Source organism: Halyomorpha halys, unplaced genomic scaffold (genome assembly GCF_000696795.3).
Source record: "Halyomorpha halys isolate HHAL.00 unplaced genomic scaffold, Hhal_1.1 Scaffold208.1, whole genome shotgun sequence".
NCBI lineage: Eukaryota > Metazoa > Arthropoda > Insecta > Hemiptera > Pentatomidae > Halyomorpha > Halyomorpha halys.
Window position 1 is genome coordinate 1185759 of NW_027109100.1, and position 24563 is coordinate 1210321.

Sequence of the window (24563 nt, forward strand, 5' to 3'; positions counted from 1 at the left end):
GCAATATCCGAATTACATATAGTGCAAAGGAGGAAATTTTGAAGACAGCTCTTTAATATTTTTCATCACTAAATGTTGACCATTTAAGGAAGGGGCCCTATACATTTAAATTAGAACTAAGTCTCACTTAATAAGAGAAAGGGCATCTTATCAATCAATAACTTCGACAAAGAAAATCACACACAAACAGTAACATTGTTATTGAAAATTGTAACTTACCTACCCTGAATCAACTAATCCATCTCCTGAACCAACAGAGGATTGCTGGAGGATTGCCACCAACTTACCAACAAGAGGAAATTCATAGTCAATGATAAAAAGCAAGCAAGCAAATCATCAACATTTAGAGCATTTCATATAAATAAAATTTGCATTTTTTATTATCATCAAACATCAAAATTCCTCAAATAATAATAATAACCAAACACTGTAAAACTGATGGTGGCAACCATAATAGGATTTACTCCTCTGAAGCCTGTTCATGCTGACTTCAGAGAATAACGAAAACAAAAATTAATAGTACTTTATTCGAAAAAAAGAAATCCCATAAGGGAGTTTCAGTGATAATAAATTAGTTTTGGCCCATATAACAATGAGAAATACCAAGTATAATCCTGAATGGTAAACAATGGAGAACTGTACCTTATCTTCTGCATCAAACTTAATGATCTGAAGGTTAACAATCCTTTTTTCATAACATTTAAAGAAATAATTACAATTATTAATGGTATTAATAAAAATGTATTTAACTATCATTCTATTTCATGAGCTGTTCTTAATTTAAAAAAAAAAAAACTACTTGTGCATGTTTTATAGAGTAACAAAATTAAAGTTGATATTATTTAAACAATGAACTTCCTTACCCATAAATTAAAGAAAAGATTAAAATATTTTTGTAACTAAAATGCCTGCATAAGTAGTTCCTTTACATTTCGGTATATCTTAATATACAGTTCTTTTACATTCAATACATAATATACGTAGAAATAAATTATAATTTTATTTTACTAAAAAAATAATAATGTAAATTACAGGAAATGATTAAATTTTCCTATAAAAATGAACACGAAAAAAAAGTAACAATGTTCTATAAATGAGTTAATTTGCCACTTAACAGAGTTAACATAGATTTTCATCAAGAATACTAATTAAAACAGATTTTCATCAAGAATTTTAATTAAAATGCAGTACCAAGTGTTGTTTTAAAAATACCCACACCCCTATATCATTTACACATCATACAGAACCTTCTAAAATTTATTTTTTCTCTAGAAATTTCAATTTTTTAATTCACTAATTTCATATTTAATATTTTTCAAATTTTAATATTATTCTTAACTTGCTAAGTAATAACAAAGATTAAAAGAGACTTCTACAGTTTTAAATGTTAATACAGAAGCTTATATTTATATTTTGTGGAATTTTGGTAAGTTGAAATGTCCAGATTTAAGTTAGCTAACTGTCTAGCTTTAACAGATAATGTGCATAATAATGAGAGGAGGGACGAAATGGACCAGTACTGGGAAAAATATGACATTTTTTATTAGAATATCATCCTCTCCCAAGAATTTCACTCTCCACCTATAGAAGAGTGTAATTCGTAAAAAAAATCTGTTCAGAATCCAAAATTTAAACAATTAAGAATGGGGTTGATACCACTACAGAAATTTTGTTTTTGGAGAATTTTAGAATTTAAACTTATTGTAAGTCAATGCCTAAAATGATTATCTGGAATATTAGGGGAGTTGTGGCTTTAAATTGAAATAAAATTTATCTACATTTTTTTAGTATAACTTAATTTGCATAACTATTTTTATAGATTTTTCTTAATTTTTTTAATACTATGTTAATGTTTCAAGTTGTAAGATCTCTTGAAAACAAGATTCCAAAAATTTTATTACCCAATCTCTATACTTTCCTTATCTAGTAGCAGTAGGAAAGTAAAATGTAAACAGATAAGTATTTTAAGTTTTAATAAACCTTTTGGAATCATTTCTGTTTAATAAGTAATTTCATGACTAAGTATAGGTTTATAAGTATATTTATAAATTGTTGCATATAAATAAATTTCAACTTTAATTAATTAAAAATATATTAATGTAAATTTTATTATGTTACCGTTCACCTAATGGGCATCCTATAACCTAGTTTTAATCCACCCCACTCTTTATTAAACTCACACACCATTCTTAGACAAGATATTAAAGTAAAATATAATTAGCACAGTACGCAATGAAAAACAAAACCTTCACATTAGTTTACAATGAGTAATGACTTTCTATGAACTCTTGTAAAACTATCGATCATTGCTATAGCAAAAAATTAATAAAAACAATTATACATTCTACAATGTAAATGTAAAATTTTGTAATTTATATTAACTTATGACTTATATTATATTAACTTATATTGAGACAAATAATGATTCCAATAAATGGCAGATAATTTGCACTCATATCTCTCTCCTAGCTTGTAATTGTTTTTTCATAAAATTCTCAATATTTTTCAGCTTCCCTCCCCAGAAACCCTGAACATATTTCGAGAAACGTGGAGTCTTGGTTTCTTCATATAAGTATAAACTTAAGTCAAAATAACGATACACAAACGATTTCAGAATAATACAATTTAAATTAATTTTGAGAATAAGTTAAGGAGGAAATATTTTTTGATTTATTTATGCACTTCAGTTCAGATCCTTTAAAACCAATCTTAAACATAAATATTATCGACAATAGGAAAAATAAATACAATTATTTAGATTTGAAAATTACCCACAAAATGGCCTTTTAAAACTTATATAAAAAGTCTTAAATAAATTGTCTGAATAGTTAAAATATAATTGTAAATAAAATTATTGACATTGTATTGTATAATTTAAAATTACCCGTAAATGTCATTTTAAAACTTATATAAAAAGTTTCAAAATAAATCGTTTGAATAGTTAAAATATAATTGGAAATAAAATTGTTTCAAAATGGTTTACCCTTCAGGGTTAGGAAGAACAAATTGAAATGTACCATATTGATGTGATAGAAGGGTGCTTCTATTTTCTTAAAACATTTAGATTCTTCAGGGAATTGATGTTTATACAATTCTTCCAAAATACAGATGATAAATGAAAACAAAAAGCAATGGGTTCGTAAATAAGTTCTTTCAATTTTCCTGTATAAACCAAAACTCATTACATATTACAGAAATTGAGTTATTTAAACTAAGCAAAGTCGAGTCCATTATTAAACATGATCTTTATTTCTTCCAACTTGACAATGCCTAGTTAATGAATTGACCGATACAAATGAATTATCATAGCAATATGAAATTCTTTATGACAACTAAAATATTAGAAGACTTAAATATTTTTTTCTTCAATAAAATTATATAGCAAGCAATATTGAATTCAATGATTTCTGGTCAAAAGGAAAACTGAATCAATAAGAAAAAAAATCAATACAAATAATTGTTAAAAAATATAAATATGATAAACAACCCACTTAATTAATAGACATTTTTATACTTCTAATTACTTATTTGAATAAAAAAAGTTACATTGTTGGAAATGTAAAAAAGGGTAAATTCAACAATTCAATAATTCAATTAAAAGTTGAAATAAGATTTTATAATCTTTTACAGTTTTTCATAAGTCTTATTCCTGTTTCAATTCATTTTTGTATAATTTTTATTGTCTAAGTTAAATATTTATTTTGCAAAATTATGTATATGGATATTCAATTATATAAAATTGGGCATTTTATTGGACTTTAAATTATACATAGCTCATACCATGTCAAGTTTTTCAAAAATAAATTTTTTGTCTAGTTGGTTTGTTTTATTTTTATAATATGACTCATATATAAAACCCTATCTCATGTTTAAATCTTTTGGAAGATAAAATATTGTTTTAAATCGACCTCCAACAGATGATTTTTATTGATGTAGTACTTTATTGTTTATTATATTATCATTTTATTTCAAAAATTTTAAAAAGTAATTTTTATTATTCTTTATATTATTATTATATATATATATATATGCACACACATACATATACACCCTATTTGTTGAATTTTCCCTTTCTACAAAACACCGATGAGACAGGCTATCATACATACAAATAATCGTTAAAATATTAATATATAATTATAATAAACAATCCACTACCACATATACCTTTGTGAAGCTAAATTGAAAGTATTAAAGAGAACCATATATCAATACTCGTATATTTAATACTTCATGGAAAACTAAAAAAAATTATTTGAATAGTCAATTCACACAAACTATTTTGCATTTTAGAAAACAAACCATAACCATAAATCTGTAAAAGAGGATATGGAATTTAAAATAAGTATCAATTTATACTATTAGTTAGAAAATATATGAATGCGTAATTAAAAAAAAATCATAATAAGAATAAGTAGTACAAATTACTTGGTGGTGGCATGAGAAAGTTAAATTATTATCAATCAAGTGATAAGTTTGAAAATATTAACAATAATATCTGGGGCTTGATAAAAGACTCCATACATCATCAAATCATTAATTTTTCAATGCAACAATTCAACACATTAAATTATCTTTTAGTCATAAAATAAAATTTACTAATTGAAATAATTAATAGAATGGTCAGCAGTACGGATCAATCTTGAATAATTGTTTATAATTTGTAATGTTCTTTCTGTATCCATCATCAAGGTTTTTTTTTTTTTTTTATTTCTACTTCATCTTAGATCTTATCTACAAAGCCTGATTTCAATTGAGTATTATAATTGGATCACTAAATTTTTGAAATCCACAGGTAGAGAGTTCATTTGAATTTAGAAATGATAAATAATATTTGCAAATTTTCAGGGCAGGCTTAGATACCACACCATGTTAGTATAATTATTTTTTTTTAATAAGCCACATATTGTCAAATTAGCTTTGAGTTATTATTATTGAAATAACTTAAAGAAAACAAAATTAATACATTTGGCTAAGCAGCAAATATATATTAAAATATATTTTAATAACTGAGCTTGATACAATGAAAAAAAAAGTAATAATAAAAGAATCATTTTATGAAGGAAATTGATATATGATTGATTGATGATCATTGAATTAATTGATGATTGATATATTGAAATTGAAATATCTCAAGGAAATTGATCCAAAACTAGTACCAACCAACGAAAGTAACATCTTATATCTTATCTTTATAGCATTGATTTTTAAAAAATTAACATTTTGTTAATTGAAAATAAAAAATATATATATTTTTCACAAACATTACATTAATGAGAATAGTTGCATTGAAAATCAGAGTGGACCAACTCACTCAACATAACTGAGAAAAACTCTTTGCGTAGGTTTTATAAATATTACATTCTTTTTATTCATGTTTTAAGCAATTTACTACCAAGCAAACAATGTTTATAATTAATTAATTTGTTACTTTGTATGCAATACAAATACTAAGTATAGGAAGGGAGTCTAATTACAAAACAAATTCCCCATTTTAAATAATTTTATTGTTAACATGAAAAACTCCTAATTTCAACAAAAGGTTTTTAAACTTGTGATTTTTGTTATGAAAAAGTAGTAAGTGAACTTTTTTTATTGAAAATGGAGGTTTTCACTTTTATTATAAAATTTTATGGAATAGGGAATGTTCTTTAGTAGTTCAATTCTTCATGTGACTGGCATCACTTTATAATACTAAGTGATATTAATTTTTTAAAGGTAACAAAATGTACTAATATATAAAATAAAAAACTAGTTAGGCCAAGAATAGATTCTTATCAACCCAAAAAATAGAATATGGAATAAATTATTAAATAATAATCATTCTATAACTCTTTAGAATTAGGATCAATCAGAAAAATGAAATTGGTTGAAAGAAATAGATAATAAAGTTTTTAGAAGATTGAAACCTTACTAACTTTGTATACCAATTATATAGACATAATAGTTAACAATTTAGTCCAAAAATCTATTCTTAAAATTGACCCACCACTCCCGCCCTTCATGGCAGCCTTACTTACCTCACCTTTGAACAGACAATTCTCAAAATAGCAGAAATTATAACACAAAAAATATAAAAAGGCAATCCACCCTGACAAACCCACTCCACTAAAACCCTCAGAAAGCGACGGTCCTGTATCACTTTTGAAAAATCACACTAATAAACAATTAAAATATTAACTTTTGTTTTTCGTAACCCCCTGACGAAATAAGTAATTGAATACACACAACATACAGGTAGGTATATGTATATCTGGTACTTTGTAATACGATGTGAAATTTTTCTAAAAAATCACACTAACAATTAAAAAAAAACACTGGTAAATGGGAGGATATATGATACATACCCAACCAATTTTGAGAGAACAAATAACATGATAATATTATGCCTCTATTGTTTGAACAGCATTAATTCAAAATGGTTTATACAGCTTGAAACTTCAGGACCTGGTTAGTTTAATCATAATCACTTAATCTTCATATGAATTTTAAAGCAGTGAAATTAATATTCAGAAAACTAATCTTCCTTAAAAAAAAAAAAAATAATAATAATAAAATAAATAAATATTTCATTTCATTCTGCAGCAACTTTTATATAGCAATTAAAAAAAAAGGAGGTAAAAACATGATTAATGAATGCAAGGTGCATTAATCCTTTTACTGCTGACTGAAAGAACAGTACAAATGCAAAGAAACAATTTGGTTGTATCCCCAATGCAAAAATAATTCATACAATAAAGAAAATTTTTTAACAAAAAATAATTCAAATAATAATAAAGAAAATTTTTTAACAAACAAGAATTTGTTTTCAGCAATGTTGAACTCTTGAATACTGTTACTTACAAACAGCAAGGCATCATTACTTATATAATAGGAATATAGATTGCTCACACTTTTCTCAAATATTTTGGACAATATATTACCATTAGCTTCACAACTGTGATAAATAATAATTGTCAATATCTCTTTTGAAGATCAAAGCGTAGTTAGAACAAGCACACATTGAGTCACATGAAATGCAGTATAGGGCATCAAAGTTTCTGTGAATCATGTGTGCATTAACATATGAGGCATTCAGGTTTAAAACATGGTAACTTAATTTTTTTATTAATCAAAGTTATTTGTATGACTAGAGCTTCTTTAAGGGTGATTTCATAAATTGTTGAAATAATCTTTAGAAACTTTGTTTTCTTAAGAGAATAATGTTGATATTAAGTTACAGTGACTACTAGTTAAAGGTAAACCATTTTAATTAACAAATAATTTAACACTGTAAATGTTTTTATATTTACAGTTATCATCTTTTATGACTGAACACCTCATACATAGTAGCAAGGGGTAGTGTACATGCTTCACCAAAGTTACCAAGTTCAAGTTACCTTTTTAAATGTTTCACAGAAACTTTCAAGCCTTATCCACATGCCTCAGTGTCTTAATGTGCACCTTGCATTATACCGACTATGTAGATTATAACACATAATTATTGTAATCTGTAAGGTGCAGAGCAAATGTTAATAATGAAATAATCAATTAACAGTTTTAAAGAATTCAAATAAAAATGTAATACTTAGGGCCAGACCTAAAATGTTAACAAGAAATGTAGATTTTTAGACAAATAGAAAGAAATAAGAGGGGAAAAAACAACAGGAGTTATGACACAGAGATCACAAAATCAAATTCCAGGTCCATGGAAACCGAGACCAATAACTCTCCTCAAAACAGGGGAGGCCTTTAGTATATACATAACTTAAGGACAACTAAAACAATAAAAATAAAATGATGAGATGGTAGATCTAGTAAACCCCAAACTCCCTTGCAGCAATGATAAAATATGCATTTACATATGGGCAAAAACAATGTGTAACAATTTGCATTGGAAAATATTGAAATTAAATTTGTGAAATTCATAAACTGTCAAGTTCATAATTCAAGACCTGAATTTATTAATTTTCATTATTCAAAGAAAACCTGAGCACTATATAAAAAAAAAAAAAAAAAAAAAAAGGAGGGGGGGGCCTGAAACCGGGTTTAGGAGAGGCTGCCCTTTATAGGGAGCAATCATCAATTAAGAAAAGCTATGCTTTTAAAATGTTATAACCTCATCTATCAGCAACTTAATGGACTCATAAGTAACCAGAAAGACTCATGAAAAGGATGGTTACAGAAACAGTATGGTCAATACTTTAAATTTAACAAATTATTGAATAGAAGTGTTGTTAATTAATATAATATAAAATAGCATATCTCATTATATAATTTTAGAGTAAATTTTCTTTAAGAAGTAGGGCGGTATATTCCAATTTGTTGGAAGGATTTGCTCATGTATATTTAAATAAATGTGATAAAACTGTCATTAAAAACTAATAACAGTTTTTATTTAGCAGGAAGTAAATAAGTGAAAAAGTGCACAAATAACTTGCAATGATACAGAAGAACAGCCATGGAATCCCTTAAAGGAGAGGGTAGGAACACTACTGTAAGGGATGCTCAAAGCTGCAATTGTAAGTTACATTGGAATAATGTTGCAATTAAAGCACTTATTTACTGTATAGCCAATTGCATAATATACAGAGCAATACTAGATAATGTATGATTACGATTTAACAGTAGTCAAGAGATAAGCTTAATTTTTCTTTTTTTAATTATTTGACTATAACAATAAAAGTTGGAATACTATATATAAATAGTTTAAAGTTATTTTTTATTTATAATTATTTGTCTGCCAGGTTTTAGCTAATTATTATGCAACTATTTTGAATAATATTAACTTTCAATCCATACAAATATTTGATTATCTCAACAAAATAATTGATTTTTATCTTCAATAGAGCTAAGATATAAGTGCTCCTCATATACAGCTTATTTAAAATTTTTTAGATGGAAGCCACTATTATCAAGCTACCTAAAATTAAAAAATGCATGTTTTGGTATATTTAATATTGTTTTTTAAAAATATATATGTTTTGGCCTCTACCTTTTGGAATGTAATTGACAATCACTAATAATAAATGTAATTAAAAAAAAAAAAAATCAGATAACTTGACAGTATGAATTTCTCTTACTGACAAATAATTATGAAACATTTTTGTAAGTTCAGTAAATAAAATTTCAATATTTTTTTAATGATCAACAAACTAATTTCAGAATTAGTTTAAGAATATATAAGCTTATTAATTTTAGCAGCTGGAAGGAAAAACAAAGTAAATAAGGTAAGTTTACTAAGACAATTACTAAAAGAGAATGTGAGTATTACTATTTTTAGAAAAGAATTTTAAATAAAATATACTTAATCTAGAATTTAAAGTTAAATATATTAATAATTGAGAATAGTAACTGATTAAAATAAAAATAAAAATTTATAAGAAATAATACTTACATATTCTACAGAAGGTAAAAGGAGTAGGTAGAATCAATAACAGTTGATGACTGAATACTGGAAAAAACTTTTTTTTTTTTTTTTTCTTAATATATCTTAATATAATTGAAATTAAATACTCCAAAAATATATCATTTTTTTTACCTGTTTTTATACCTACCTCAGAGTTTTTCGAGATCAAAGACCAGATGATCAAAGACCTATATTAAGTAACTTCTTCAAACACAAAAATCACTAGCTTCATTTCTTCTTTTCTGGTAATTACCACTCGCTATCCTATTTTCTAAGCGATGTACATTTTGAATGATGTTCTGTTGTTATGTGATAGGCAGTGTTAAATGTTTAAACTTTGACAATTTTGTTCTTTCTTATTTTATATCTTGGGAATATTATGTTACCTAAATACTTTAAATACCTTAATAAATTTCTTTACAGTAATTTTAATCAAAGTAAGTTATAAAAGATGTCATTTAATTTACATTTGACTAAATCCCAAGATATAAAATATCCTAAATAACCGAGCATATACCCGTGGCGTGTTCCCTATAATCCAAATTAACCACACTACAAAGTTGAAACGAAGTCACTTCATGGACATCATAAAAATAAATAAATTTAATAAAATAAATAAAAAAAAGCGGGACAAGGATGCTGCAAGCAGGATGAAAGACAGAAGACAATACATCAAGATAAGAAGAGATAGGTTGTAAATGAGCCATGCAAACAGCTTAAAGGTATTAAGGGCTGGGACTAGCTACCGCACCAAGAAGGCTGGGCCGACAAGCCTTACCTATCTTGGCAACTTGGATTGGGGGGCAGGGAGTGGAACCGCCTCTATAGTAAGGCGGGTCCACCCCCCATAGAATGGCTTTAGCATGCCTATGCTTAGGCCTTACCTTGTGATGAGTTGAGGGTATTGTTTCCGGACATTTCTTGTGCACCCATGAAACTGTCATTTGTCATCTCCCAACTAGCAAAATCTGCAACATTATGTACCACAAATTAAGAATACAATTGAATAAAATCTGTTTCTAAAGAATCAAACTTAATTATTACGCAAACATATTTTTGACTTAATACAGGTGATTGATAAGGGCTATAAATGAAATATTTAACATTAACTTACTTAAGAATTCAAGTGCAAAATAAGGCCAAATGAAATAATATAACTAAAAACAAAATCAAATTATACTTTTTATAACAATCACTTAAAGAAACACAAGTGCACGAGGGAAAAGACAAGTCTCTGCTAATCAGACTTAGTGATGAATCGTATATTAATATACAATTGCATCACAACACTTGTGATCACAACTTTTTAGATAAAATCTGTCTAACTCATATGACCGTAACAACAGTATAAGTTTTAATTAATTGATTAAGTAGTCAGGAAAGGGCTAATTAATTTATTGCATTGAAAAGCAAAATACAAACTATTCTATGGCTGAGTGGAATGTTTGTAATATACAGAAACAGTTAACAACTTGTTTTAATCTATTAAGTTCAAATTATTCAAAAAGTATTGAACACGATTGGATTCAGGGCCTTAATGATCGTAACACTTGCAAAATCACCCTCGATCAATCCCTCTCCTGGAATCTCTGATTTCTTGAGTTTGCTTTGATTACTGGGCTGATTGCATTTTGATTTGGCACCAAACCATAGGTCATCAAAAGAAGATCACCATAGAATTCATTATTAGCAACATTTTGTTCCAAAACAGCAGCCAATTATAACTTCAGGTAACGTTAAAACTTACTTCCGTAGGGAAAACCTTTTGGATGCAGTTTCTTTTTTTATTCCTAATTAGTTTACAGGATGTAGAAACACATGTTGCCACCAATGATTCAAGTTGGATTTATCTTGAGCCCATATCAAAGATGACGCATGAACCATGACACATTGACTCTCAGGTCCGACATTAGTTTTAATTTTTAATAAGAGAAAATTAAGAACACAATAAAAATTATCTAACATATCCTATGATACCTTTAACCTAAAGCAAATTTATAGTTAAAAGTTTATACAAACATAATGGACCTGGCCACTGTTTCATAATAAAAGTTAATAGTATTAGTTCTTAGTACAAGTATAGAAACAACATGGTAATTGAACTAATACTTATTTCTTTTCATAATAAGGAGAACTATTAGTGATATTACAGGAGTTAAAAAGTACTAAAGTACAAGTTACTATTGAACAACTCGGTATTCAGTTAAATCGACATGACTATTAGTATTAGTTTGTACTTTATTATGAAATGTCACTTCACGTAAAATCACCCGGTCATGTGGAAGAAATAATTATGTTACTATCCTGATAACACCTGTAGTAAAACTCTTTTTACCCTATCATTTTCATTTTTTTTTTTTAATCAATTGAATGCTGAAACACAGAATTACTATAACTAAACTAAAAAGCATTACGATTATTTTGAAATATTTTAAGAAAAATATTTTTAAGGTGTTAGTTATGCTTTTCAAAGCTTCAGAAAGTACAAAAATAATTATATAAAACTATAAATGGTAGGTAAACAAATTTTTCAGGTGTTATCAGGATATTCAAATAATTTACTATGCCACATTTCATTTAAATCTTAGGAAGTGGGCAAGATGTATAAACAAAGTATTACTTGAAATCATCACTTAATATCACATTTTATTGTTTTGGTATTGTACTGTACTGGTCTGGGAACCAGGTGCCTCATACGTCAGGGTATACAGCACTATAACTATAACTTGCAGATGGTTAAAGATATCAAAAAATTTTAATCTTCTCTTGGGGCCAACTTGCCGTAGCACAAACACTATTTTTGATGGCGGCTCCAGTAGGCCTGATCTAACCTCAATCATGCTGATTTCCAACTTTAACCAATTTTTAAGTATTCCTTGATTCAACTAATTTTTAAATAAATGTTTCTAAAGTAAGACAGGAGCTAATTCGGGATCTTAACCATTGAAAGCTTTCCTTCTATTTTTTTTTCTGTAATACTTTTCTACATTCTTTTAAGTGTCATAATTAAAAATCAAAAGAGAAACTGGTTCCAAAAGGATTTCTCAACTCAAGTGCCATTTGTCTAGTTCAAGTTTTGTATGCCCATATTTTGGTCATTTATGAAATTAAAAATAATAAAAGTTTTAATCATAAAAAAAAATTATATTCAAATAATCTTTCAATTTCCTTTTAAATACCCATAGCTATAAGGAATCAATAGACCATAGTGTAATAATTTACAACATTTTCTCCCATTCAAAGACAACGGTGTAGTGGGTTCAACAGGGAGACTCAATATATAAAAATGTATGATAAATTTGAATCTATCTTCAGGCTTTCCAGGGACTTGCATAATATAAGGTCTTATTTTCTAGATTTAGGTTTTGATGAGATTCAGGGCAAAATATGTAGGCAGAAATTGGTAGTGACCCCGCTAACATATTATAATAATATTAAGACGATAGATATATTGATCAAATAAATAAAAATAATTTTTAGAAGAACTAGCTAATGGAGCTATTAGGGTTCAATAAGAAGTCTAATTGAAAATGAAACTAGTACTTTTCACTATTTGAAATATATAAAAATATAAACATTCATTCACAATAGATTACCTTTAATATCTGGTGGAGGATGAGGAGGTTGAACAGATCCGTCGCTAAGCCTTGAGGAGCCAGCAGCCTGATGGTGATAGTAGCCATCATCATCTTCCTCTTCCTCCATGGTAAGATCTTCGACACCGCCTCCTCCATTATCTTCTGTTAACTCTATTTTTGGCTGTAGCAGACCCCCTGGTTCTGATTTGATTTCCTCTTCTATTGATTCATTACCACTTTCAGACCCACGTCTATTTGGCCTTCTTCTTTTTCCAGCAGGACTCCTATCTTTGGTTAAAGGCGTAGATAGTGCTTTCTTTTTTGTGCCACCTCCTTTTATATCACCCCCACCACCCTGATCAGTCAGACCTTTAATTTTTAACGATTCGGCTACTTTTAAAAATGAGTCTAACTGTTCTTGTGAAACATTTACTTCTCCTCTATACATATATTCTAACATTGCTCTAAGCTGATCATATGATAAATCATTAAAAACTATAATCGGATTCTTTTCATCATGAACTTCTAACATTTTCTGAAAACAGAAAAAAAAAATATTGAAATATTTTATGAGGAAAACAAATCATAAAAAAATTAGTATATATTATAAAACAACTAAAATGTTATGTGGACAGGAAATTAACACATATGTGTTTTAATTTAACAGAGAACCTTCTTAATTATGTTTTAGCACCTACAAAAAAAAAAGAAAAGAAAAATATAAGATAAAGTTATTAAAAATTCATTGTACAGGTGGTTTGAACCAATTTCGAAAATGAATAAATGAACACTCATGACAAAAGACACAGACAAAACCATTCTTTTTATTCGGATTAGTGCATTATCTTTCATTTCTTCCCTCCCCTCTCGCATCCAGCCTCACACATTGATTCAATTATATATCTGCTTTACCATTTTCTTGAGAATGACAAAAGAGAAAATTCAGTTTTTAAGTATCAAATTTTAACAAAAACATTTCTTTGAAAATTCTTAGTTGTCAGGTAGTGCAAATTTTTCATTAATAATAGTTAGCTACCTGGTGTTTTCTGGACTACCATTCTTGACAAGCATAAATAAAGTTAAGTTAGAAGTGAAAATAACCACAATCATGGTCCAATTTCAACAGAGATATTTCAATAAATATGCTGGAAAAAAAATCAAGAGGAGAATCTTAGGTTGTCAGAGGTCTTGTAAAACGAGGTACTAAATAGAGCTTCTTTGCCATTGAACAACTTCCCTTGATACTGCAATACTACACTAGAACTAGCATAATACTTGATTCATGGAAAGAGCAAGATCCACTTAACTACTAAAGGTCCTAGCACATCATTATTACATCACTCCTTTTATTTAGTAGACCCATACAATAATGACCATACCCAAACGGGCATACTGCATGAAGGTACCAAAATACTTTATTCTAATAAATACACAAGTGGTCCTGTTCTAAGGATGGCTTGTATGGCCAGAACCCTCTTCCTGTTAGAAATACTTTTTTTAAGCCACTTAAAGTTTAATTTTTTTTTTTTCAAACCCAGTCTTAATGCCCATTTACAGTATAAGGAGAACTACTATTTAAAATTCCAACATCACAAGTATGGTATCAATTATAAGTTAAGGCAAAATTAATAATGTATTTCCAGCTTTGCTACTACTCACCAGATTAATATGATGTTAGTTGTGATTAAGAAAAAAAAAAAAAAAAGAAATCAATTATCTTACAGAAGGGTGACTGTAATGTTTCAGGAAATTTATAGATATGCCGACGACACAGCCATTTTAGCCAAGCATGGCGACCCAGCACAAGCCTCAGAACAATTACAAATACATCTAGTTCACATCCATGAATGGTGTATCAAATGGAAAACAGGGATAAACATTGAGAAATCAATGCAAATAACTTTTACGCTCCGTCGTGGTATATGTCCTCCTGTTTTTCTAAATGAAGAAAGTTTAACCCGGACAGACACAATAAAATACCTTGAATTGACATTAGACAAACGACTTACATGGACTCCCCACATAAAAATAACAAAACAAAAGCTAAATTTCAGACTTAAATTATTATTTACTCTTTTAAATAAACGATCAAAATTACCACTTTCAGAAAAACTAAAGATTTATACTTACCTTCTCAGACCAATTTGGACTTACGGTGCAAAAATTTACGGATATGCCAAAAAAACTAACTTACTGAAACTGCAACAGTTTCAATCAAAATTACTAAGACTGATCAGTATCGCTCCCCCCTACATTAGTAACAAGAACTTACACAAAGACTTACGAACTCCCTATGTACAAACAGCCATTAAATCACTCTATAAATGGTTTCACGACGCACTTCCAACACACACTAATCCTCTAATTCAAGGACTATCAACACGAGACTTATCAGATACGAGACGAGGTTTACGAAGGAGCTGGAATAGGGACCTCTTAAATTGATTTTTAAATTTTAATTTTAATGGAGAGGCATCATTGGATGACCTTAACCTTCATGCCTTCATGGCATTTTTATTTATTTATTTTTTTCTTCTTCTCTCTATACATCTCATTCGCTGGTTGTAAAAATACTTTTACAGTTGTGAATAAACTAAATAAAGTAAAAAAAAAAAGGAAATTTATAGCTTTTGAACTGTTTAAAAAACTAACACTTCACTTTTTAAATTTTAAAAATAATTGCTTTAAATTCACTCATTGCACATTTACAAAATAACCACCTTAATCATTTCAAATAACCAGGCATTGTAATTTTTGAGACACGATTGGCTAGTCAGTGAAAGGTTACAGACATAAACAAACAGAAATTACATTAAACAGATAATAATACCCAAGCCATCTTAATAGATTTTGTCTTTTATTTTAAAAAGAGATTGCAAGTTGATTTTATCCTGAAATTTATAGACTAATTTAAATGTAAATGTATATAATCCATTTATCAAATTACTTATTCCACAACCAAACAGTGACAGCACTAAAAGCAGGTTATATCATTCATTGTCTATGAGAAATGATCATGGATGGTTAATGTAAAGTTTTTGCAAATTAATGGTCTAAAGCAAGTATTATAAATAAAAATCATTACTAATAATAATTAAAAATACTTACATCAAAGTATGGACTACAGGCTGAAAGAACTACTTTATGGGCCTTTAAACTTTTTCCACCCGCAAAAAGAGTTACATCTGTTAACTTTTGTGAATCTAATAAAGTATCAAAAGTAGTCATTAATGTATTCTGATGGTCATTCCACCGCAAACAAAACTGGTCAGACACAGCCATAATAAAGAATCCTGAAAGCAATAACAAAAAACATTGAAATTCTACAGTAAAATAATTAAGAAAGAATAGCAACAAAGGCAAAAACATCAAAATTTTACTTAAATGCTGCTAACAGTTAATAATTAAGAAAAAAATAGATTTATAATCTAATAGTTGGTTCAATAATATTGATAGAACCTAATAAAAATGGTACTGCTGTGTAAGCAACTCAAATCCCAAAAGATAGCAGTGTCTCCAATAACAACCACCAGTTAAAGCATTATCAATATTTGCGTTATACTTTTTATACTATAAATGTGACAAATAAACATTTAATTTTTAATGTAAGATCCTTTACCACAAATTACAATACTAAATATGAAAGTCATATGATATGAGGTTAACATTACAAAAAAATTATTGAAGTTAACAGGTCTGTACATAAGTCTCTAATGATATATCTGTTCTGGTTGTCAAAAATCAAGAAGGTTATAGAGTTTTCTATGAAGCCAAATTTAGTGGTTATTACATAACCACAAAAATGAACAACCACTCTTTTTCAACCTTAATTAGGGATAGAAGATGAATGAAATTGTGAAAATTGTGCTATATAAATACAATTTTCCATGATAAACTCAAAGAAGATCAGTAACAAATTATTTTAAGTTAGATATCAGTCAACTTGATAAACTTTCACACTCGCTTTGCTTTAGGATTCTATGTAGCATGAGAAGGGTAAAGATAGTGTTTGCAAAGTAGTATGAAAATTAAAAAAAAAACTAATATGTTACAACAAATAAGTTAGTTATGAACACTCAACCAACATTTGTGAAGAGTAAAAATAACATTAACATGAAGCCAACTACGAAGCTGATATAAACAAAAATTAAGATGCCTCTTTAGTATTATAATTCTATTTAATTTTTTACTGAACATACAATTAACAAAACATTGACATCATAGTAACTTTGAACTTAAAATAGTACTATTTCTATACTCATTAAAAACAAAACTAGATGTATCTGTTTTAATGAACCTCATACAAGTATTATGAAAAACATAACTCCTGATAGCAGCCATTATCACTAAATTCATATGATAATGAAGCTTAAATTAACAGGCTGTACAAAAAGATAAATAACAGATATTAACCACATATTCTTAAACAAGTTCCATAAAGTTAAAATTTAATAATATCCAATCAAAACAAAAATAAATAAAAAAAAAAATTTGTCACATGGTGGCTTAACTATCAAGAATGACACTATCTATCATGTCTATGATAAGCTAAATAAGCAGAACTAATAACTTTAATTTTAAATATCTTACTTTTTTTCCCAAAAAATAATATGTCCTATGGTTACTGGCCCCACCCAACCCACAAATTCAGAAGGCTGTAACTAATAGTACTCATACTTTATTAGCTGGTAGATAGAAATTGATTTTAGGAGGGGAGAAAGATTGTAAAAGTCAGAAAAGAAATCAAACTTATAACAAAAGGCCAAATTAGAGAAATACTAACATATTAAAGCCAATAAAAGCAAAAGCCATCAGAAACTACACTGTTCTGAAAAAATTTAGTCAATCAATAAATAGAAAATTCTTAAATTAAAAAAAAAAGCGTAATAAAAGAGCTCCAAAGTACTTAGTCTATTTCAATCTATTACACAATTATATGAGTGAGTAAATATAAAAAACACATTCTTTAAAACTGAAACATACCTAATATCTTACTCATAAAATTAAAACATTTGTACAAGACAATGAAAAAATAAATATATATGTACATGATAAAAAAAATAAAATAAATATTTAAGCAAGAACACTCACGTATAAATTAAATAACAATTGAAAAGAGAAAATAAATTGAACCTATGGACGATAATGAACTATGATTCATCCAACATTAACTAATACACTTTACCCGTTATAAAATACTTCGCAAAGTAATACAGTTGTAACTACTGTTTCTTATTAAAACTCTTTTTAGCAATAAAATATTAGACTTCACCTCTAATGATCACCAATCAACACCCAGCTACTTGTAAAGAATGACTGACGCTCAGAAAATGGCGACTGGTATAAGACGGTCAAAACAGTTGAAAATCTATAAAAATGTCTCAAGTTGGTGGTTTGATTTTTTCTAAAACTGAGGCTGTATTATATCAGCTGTTAAAGGATACAACATTAATTCTTTTAAACGCTGAAAACTTAAAAAATTCTTTATTTTAAAATTAAATATATTCTTATATTTAAGATAATTTTTTTTTGTTTTTTATTGAAAAAATCTGTAAGAATATTTCTGTATTTAAGAGGCTCCATTAGTCACCAAAAACTAAATTCAAACTGAATTTACGACAGTTAGTTAATTTAATTTATAGTAGAAGAAAAAGAAATTATTAAAAAATCAGTATGTACTGTTATAGCATACTATTGAATTGAAGAAACTTGTTTTTATGGTGTTAAAAACTTAGTATTGTCGATTTAAAAAATTTTAAATAGATTTTATTGTTGAAATTTCAAAAAATTCATGATTAAATACAGAGGTCATCTGAATCTTGGAAAGCAGCATTTGAAAAGTAACTCCCCTGAGTGAGACAGAACACGGTGGGGGAGAGGTTTCCCTTCTTACGTGTTATTGTTTTTTGACATATTTGGGATAAACCTCCTCTGTTAAAGTCTGCCTTGGGATCCAAAGAACGAACTATTAATCTACTTTTAACTACAGAGGAAGTTTATTCTGTCATGTCGGCAAATCAGCACTTTTGTTTAAAGTGGAACAATCATCAAGACACTCTCATTTCATTATTTTCTTCACTATTAGATTCTAATACCTTCGTTGACTGCACACTTGCTGCTGGTGGAAAGCAGTTGAAAGTACATAAAATGATATTGTCAGCTTGTAGCCCTTATTTTAAGGTAGGAGTAGAATGGTATAGTAAAACAACTGTAAATTAAAGCTTCTATCTGAAAAAAATATATATAAAGATATTCTCATTTCAAATAATGATGAGTGATTCGACCCTAACTTATCAACTACTATTTCAAAATTAAAATCTCTCTGAAGTGTTAGGATTTATGTTTAAATTTGTGATCGTGTTCACTTTTGTAATAAGCATTGTCTCTGTTATCACCAAGTACTTCAGTATGAGATATACCGCAATGAAACAATAATGTCACTTGCTTAAAACTAATTTTATGGCATTATCCATCAATAATTACCTGAGTCATTAATCTGAAACATTTTATTCCAAAATACTATCTGCTGATGAAACTTATGTTAAGTCAAGAGTACAGAAGGATGCAATACTTCAAATACATAAATAAACAAGTTAATTTAAGCTGAAATATGTCTTTCTTTTATTATGACTCAGTTATTTATTATTATGATTACTATCTGAATATGTTTTATTTCAGGAAATTTTGCTTGAACACAGCAATGTCCACCCTATTATTATATTAAATAATATTCAGTTTCCGGAACTTGTAGCGATTGTGGAGTTTATGTATAGAGGTGAAGTCAACGTATCTCAGGATCAACTTTCAGTCTTCCTCAGGGCAGCAAAAGCACTTCAAGTAAATCTTTAATAATGTGATAACACGTTTTTCAGCATATTTTTTATTATAGAATCATAATACCTGAAAAACCCATGTATGAATAAACCATGGCTAACAATTATTTACATAGTTTAGAATATTTTCTTAGAAAAATATAGTAGTTTGGTGTTCATACTTGATTACAACATTAATGTGTGTGTTTTATACTTGTCATCTCACTTTAAACTCATTGAATCCAAACGGTTAAGAGAATCGAACTGGGTCTCCATGGCTAAAGGTGACACTCTTGAGATTGTTTGTTTTTAACTTAAAATTTTATATGCATAATTTCTGATGTTCTGATATAATTCTTATAAATGTTTTTGTAAAACTCAGTTTCGTAACCCTGGAAAAAAAAAATTACACATAGTGAAACTTCTTCTTACAGTAAACTCTCCAATTTTCAAATGTCCAAGCCTGGAAGTATAGAAATTTGTCTAAAGTGTCCGCTTTGGCAATAGTTCCATACCCTCTAGACAGTCCTCCAATGAATGCATGAACTAAAATTGCATCACTGAAAGGTAAATTTAAACCTCTGAACGGATACACGAAAAATTCTGAAAATTTAGGAAATCTATTAAATACTACCTCATCAGTAGTCATTACACATGTTACCTAATAAAATGTTTCCTCTGACCTCTAGAATAACCCTTATATGATCAATATAATTGACAGTATTATTGAAGTGATAAAGATACTGACAGTATTGAGTATAAAGTAAGCATTAAAAGAGTTGTTCTTGATTCAGAGGTTCTGACTGCATTACTGATCACTTAAAGGGGTTTCTCCATTCCTCAGTACGTCTTGGGACCAGTGAAAAGTATTTACACTATTTTTATTTTCATAGTTAGTCTTATTTTATAATTAAAAGGTGTCCAACATTAAAGTTGGTGATACAAAAGTAAAAATAGGCCTAACTACTTCTATTTCAAACATGAATGAAGAGTTCGTAAACTTGAATGGTGCTACAATTTTCATTTACTAAAGAAAACTAATTGGGAAATGATGACTAGCTGCTTGAAAGCCAGAGCAACATTCCTTGTCATATTTTCAATATAATCATTTAATACAACTGCCATAACTGGTTTTCATGGGTGCACCCAGGCAGCTACTCCCTCCTCCCTAGAAGTAAGAAAAATTAATAATTTTATAATATTACTTAATTAAATTATTAATTTAAAAAAAATTCCAAGCAAATAATTGTAATAAAGCACTGCTATAATTGTCTTATAATTTTGGTTTCATTCGCCTTTTCTGGCACGAACAACCATCCCTTGCCACCCATCCATCCCCCCTAGTTTTGATTTTGAGTACACCTTTGCTGGTTTCCTCAGTATTTTTTAATTATTTACAGTACAAAATCTGGAGCATCCAACATTCTTTTGTATTAGATGTCTATTTTCTAACTTAAATGGATTTAGCTAGTATAAAAGGGTCTTTTGTCCTACAGGCAAAGAAATATTCTGGGATCAGAAATCTAATCTTTGGTATCGTATATACCTTTATGATTATACATCTGTTCAATTTACATGAATTTTTTTTTTTAAGGAAGTTAACCTATATAAGAGCCTTTGTTATTATTTGATTTCCTTATCCAAAATTGAATAAATTCTCCAAAAATATGAATTGAGGTGTTAAAAAAGTGAAACAGACCAGCTGGAATGACTATTATTGACTGTGCAAAAAAAGTGTAATACTTTCAGTAGTTGAATTTTCAGTTATAATTATCTTGTAAGGAGGAAAATTTTGAAGGCTCTTCTTCACTTTTTTTTCATGAGTAAATATTAACTTTGTAAGAACCGGGTAGTTACACTATATATCTTCTTAAGTTCCTGACCCTATGGCATGTACTGATAAGAACCTCCCTATTTGTTAAGGTTTTGGTTGTTTAGATTGAAGAACCATTTGGAGTTTGTTTATTCCTTAGCTAGCAAAATTTATCAGCAGTGATCTATCTAAAGCCAATTAATGCCTTAAAAAGACTAGACTAAAATTGAGGCTTCAAGTCTTGTTCTATCATAAAGTTGTGCTTCTAATGTTTAGTTACCATATAAAAATTTATTTACTGTCAGAAATCATATTGTTATTTAGTTTGTTTTATTTAAGCCAGTGATTTATATCAATTGTTTAAAGTCAATTTTTATATACATATGAGTAAAAGTATGCTTTCCAAATGAAAATAAATTTTTTTATATTGTATTAAATAATTTGCTTTCATCTAGTTTCATTATCACTTATATTCAATTACTTATGTTCTACCAAATCTAGTTAGGAAAATGAAAGTAGTAAAGTCAGAAAATGGAAATAGTTAGTGCCTTAGACATAGAACATTTTAAAATTCTGGCTTGTATTACTTTTACAAGTATTGTCTACTGATTAGGTCAGAAAGCATTCTTTTTTTAAAAATTTTTTATTATTAATAAAATGATACCACAGAGGTAGATAAATTTATAGAAAATGTCACCTGTTTTATTAATTAACATCTAAAACCTCAACACTGTCATCACATCAAAGAAATTATTCTCTTTTTTTCTTCTCTGTTGTTCTTTTCAGTCTAGTAAGGGGTAAGGGATTTATTCTGAAGAAAGGACCATTCCTTTATACATTTTAAAATAAGATTATGTTATTTCTTCCTAATTGTTTAAGTTTGTTCTTGCCTAATTTATGGAAAAGGCAGTTTTTATGCAAATCTCTTTATTTTCTATTTCTTAAATGTATCTATAATAGAGGGATTTCATTATCATTGGTTACCCTGGTCTAGTATACAATTGAAGTGACTGATGTTTTATCTCTCATCTTGAATACAAGTGTTGAAGATTATTTCTTATATGTGGTAATTATAAAAACAATTATTTCAATATTGTTTTTATTAATACAGATATAAATTTCTATTTGTCATAAATTTATAGCTTTTAATTATATTTTACTATTGATATGTGCTCCTTTTAGCTAATTGCTTTCAAATTTTCAAGTTGCTCTGGTTATTGAAAATGAAAGTTAGCGAATATTTCAGAACATTTTTTTTTGATTAATTGTATATTCATTTATAATTTGCTTCCTTAGTGCGCCCTGAAGTGCCTTCAAGTTGTCAGGCTCTAGCCTACATCATCAGTAAGTATCATTTTAGTCTACAACATTTGGAAAATAATAATTAATACAACTTCATACCCGTGAAAGCAAATTCATTACAATAATTTATTTTGCTAATTCATCAAAATTTGTTTGGCTGTATTGGGTTCCCAGAAGTCTTGTGCCAGAAGAGCTATGACTATGTTGTAGGGGAAAAACTAGGAATCATAATTAATTAAATAATTTTGATACCAATGAGAGACAAATCTTATAATATAATTTATTGAGGACTATAAATTTATTTTGATTTTGATTAAGATTTGTTGAAATTCACTCACAATGGTATTATATATTACAAAGAAAATACTGTTTTGGGGGATGCTACTCATTGGCAGTATTTTTAATTTAAAATTGCAGTAATGAGTTTTATTATCTTAAAAAAATATTATAATCATTTATTATTATTTTCAATAGGTTAAAGGGCTGACGAGTGAAACAGAAAGACTGGAAGAAGTGATAAAAGAATCTCAAAGTGATTATAGTGGATACCAAAGCTCCGGGGACGATCCCCAAGTCAAAGCAGAAAAGGATGATGATTCTCTGAGCCTGCCTGGGCCTTCAACTTCTTCTAATGCCTCTGGTACTTAGCCACAGCGCTTGTAAACCGTTGTTGTAAAATGATATATTGGTGTGGGATCTGAACTCCTGTAAATCACTCTTTTAATAAAATATGATCTATGTTCAATTTAATTGGATTTAAGTTCTTCCCAAGTATAATATCTGTGTCTTTTACCCAAGCTTAAATCATTGCTGAAATTGGATTTTACTGTTGCCTTTTCTTTTACAGGATTTATGACACCTGATCAGAATCCAAATTTTCATGAAAATAGTGAATATCAAGGTTCCAGTTTTTTAGGTAAGTAGAAATTAAAAGCAATTGGAAAATACCATGTTTATTCCTTTTTTAAATAATCTATTTTTGCATTTAGGTTTATTACCTCAACGATATGAAGAATCAATGTGTCTTATTCCAGGACAAGGTAAGACAACATTTTTTTTCTTAAATTTTTCTATTTCCCTATTATTACTTTCACTTACCTATTTATGTAATGGTAGGAGGAAGCATTGTTTCAAATTTTGAATATGAATTTTCAGTTGATTTCACATTTCTCCTGAAATCAATTTATCTGAAAGGCCACTTTATTTTACACTTTCCAGTTTTTCTTGAAAATGGCTGGCTTTAAGGATTTTTATTAAACTCATTATATCAATGGTTCCCAACCAGTATTGAGCCATTTTCATGGGTTCCTCATAATAATTTAAGAATTAATAAATTCAATTTTCAAGTAATCCAAATGTTTTGATAAAAATACTTTGTATTTCTAGAACCATATTGCAAAATATACTTTGTTCTCTTCACTTTATTTGTATCATATGTTAATGCAGGTGTTCCACCATTTTCCTACTTCTACCAAAAGAGTTCTGCCTCCGAAAAAAGTTTGTGAACCACTACTTTAAACAGTCTTTAATATTAGTTAGATTGTATCCTCACTGGGATATTCTAGTATGGCTTAATTTTCAAAATTACATTCCCTAAAGTAATTTAATTTGTTTATTTGGAATAATTTGCCATCTCTCTTTGTAAGTAGTAATAGAAAATTGATATATAT

At 28.1% G+C, this 24563-nt stretch overlaps 2 protein-coding genes across 6 annotated transcripts in view; one reads left to right on the forward strand and one right to left on the reverse strand.

Moving 5' to 3' along the window:
• Window positions 1–6009: 6009 nt before the first annotated feature.
• On the reverse strand, window positions 6010–18395 carry LOC106679556 (longitudinals lacking protein, isoforms H/M/V). 3 transcript variants are annotated; one of them, XM_014418779.3, is made up of 4 exons: window positions 18239–18395; window positions 16075–16259; window positions 12985–13501; window positions 6010–10356 (listed from the first exon to the last, which is right to left on the reverse strand). In XM_014418779.3, exons 2-4 carry the CDS (start codon window positions 16246–16248, stop codon window positions 10262–10264), a joined length of 786 nt encoding a protein of 261 aa, XP_014274265.1. In that variant the 5' UTR covers window positions 16249–16259; window positions 18239–18395; the 3' UTR covers window positions 6010–10261. The 3 variants fall into 3 exon arrangements, with proteins under 3 accessions (XP_014274265.1, XP_014274267.1, XP_014274268.1); XM_014418781.2 differs by lacking the exon at window positions 18239–18395 and adding an exon at window positions 18058–18232; XM_014418782.2 differs by lacking the exon at window positions 18239–18395 and adding an exon at window positions 17557–17633.
• A 240-nt stretch (window positions 18396–18635) lies between these two features.
• The window catches only part of LOC106679553 (protein abrupt), a 25188-nt gene continuing 19260 nt past the window's right edge, over window positions 18636–24563 (forward strand). For 2 of the 3 annotated variants that reach the window (XR_001342991.3, XM_014418769.3), the window contains exons 1-5: window positions 18637–19146; window positions 19645–19803; window positions 23368–23533; window positions 23741–23809; window positions 23883–23933. Coding sequence is in view for 1 of the 3 variants with exons in the window: in XM_014418769.3 (XP_014274255.1) it covers window positions 18973–19146; window positions 19645–19803; window positions 23368–23533; window positions 23741–23809; window positions 23883–23933 (619 nt within the window). In the remaining 2 variants the exon portion in view is untranslated. Of the gene's footprint in view, window positions 19147–19644; window positions 19804–23367; window positions 23534–23740; window positions 23810–23882; window positions 23934–24563 lie in introns of all 3 variants that reach the window. The other variant, XR_010843400.1, reaches the window with a different exon arrangement.

What these genes read in the sequence shown, in the direction of transcription:
- LOC106679556 (XM_014418779.3), bottom strand. Translation starts at nt 16,248, where the DNA reads ATGGCTGTGTCTGACCAGTTTTGTTTGCGGTGGAATGACCATCAGAAT. An exon ending in CCTGTAGTCCATACTTTGAT is followed by an intron (nt 13,502 to 16,074) that starts GTAAGTATTTTT and finishes TTCTGTTTTCAG; the next exon opens with AAAATGTTAGAAGTTCATGA. An exon ending in TCCTCCACCAGATATTAAAG is followed by an intron (nt 10,357 to 12,984) that starts GTAATCTATTGT and finishes ATAATGTTGCAG; the next exon opens with ATTTTGCTAGTTGGGAGATG.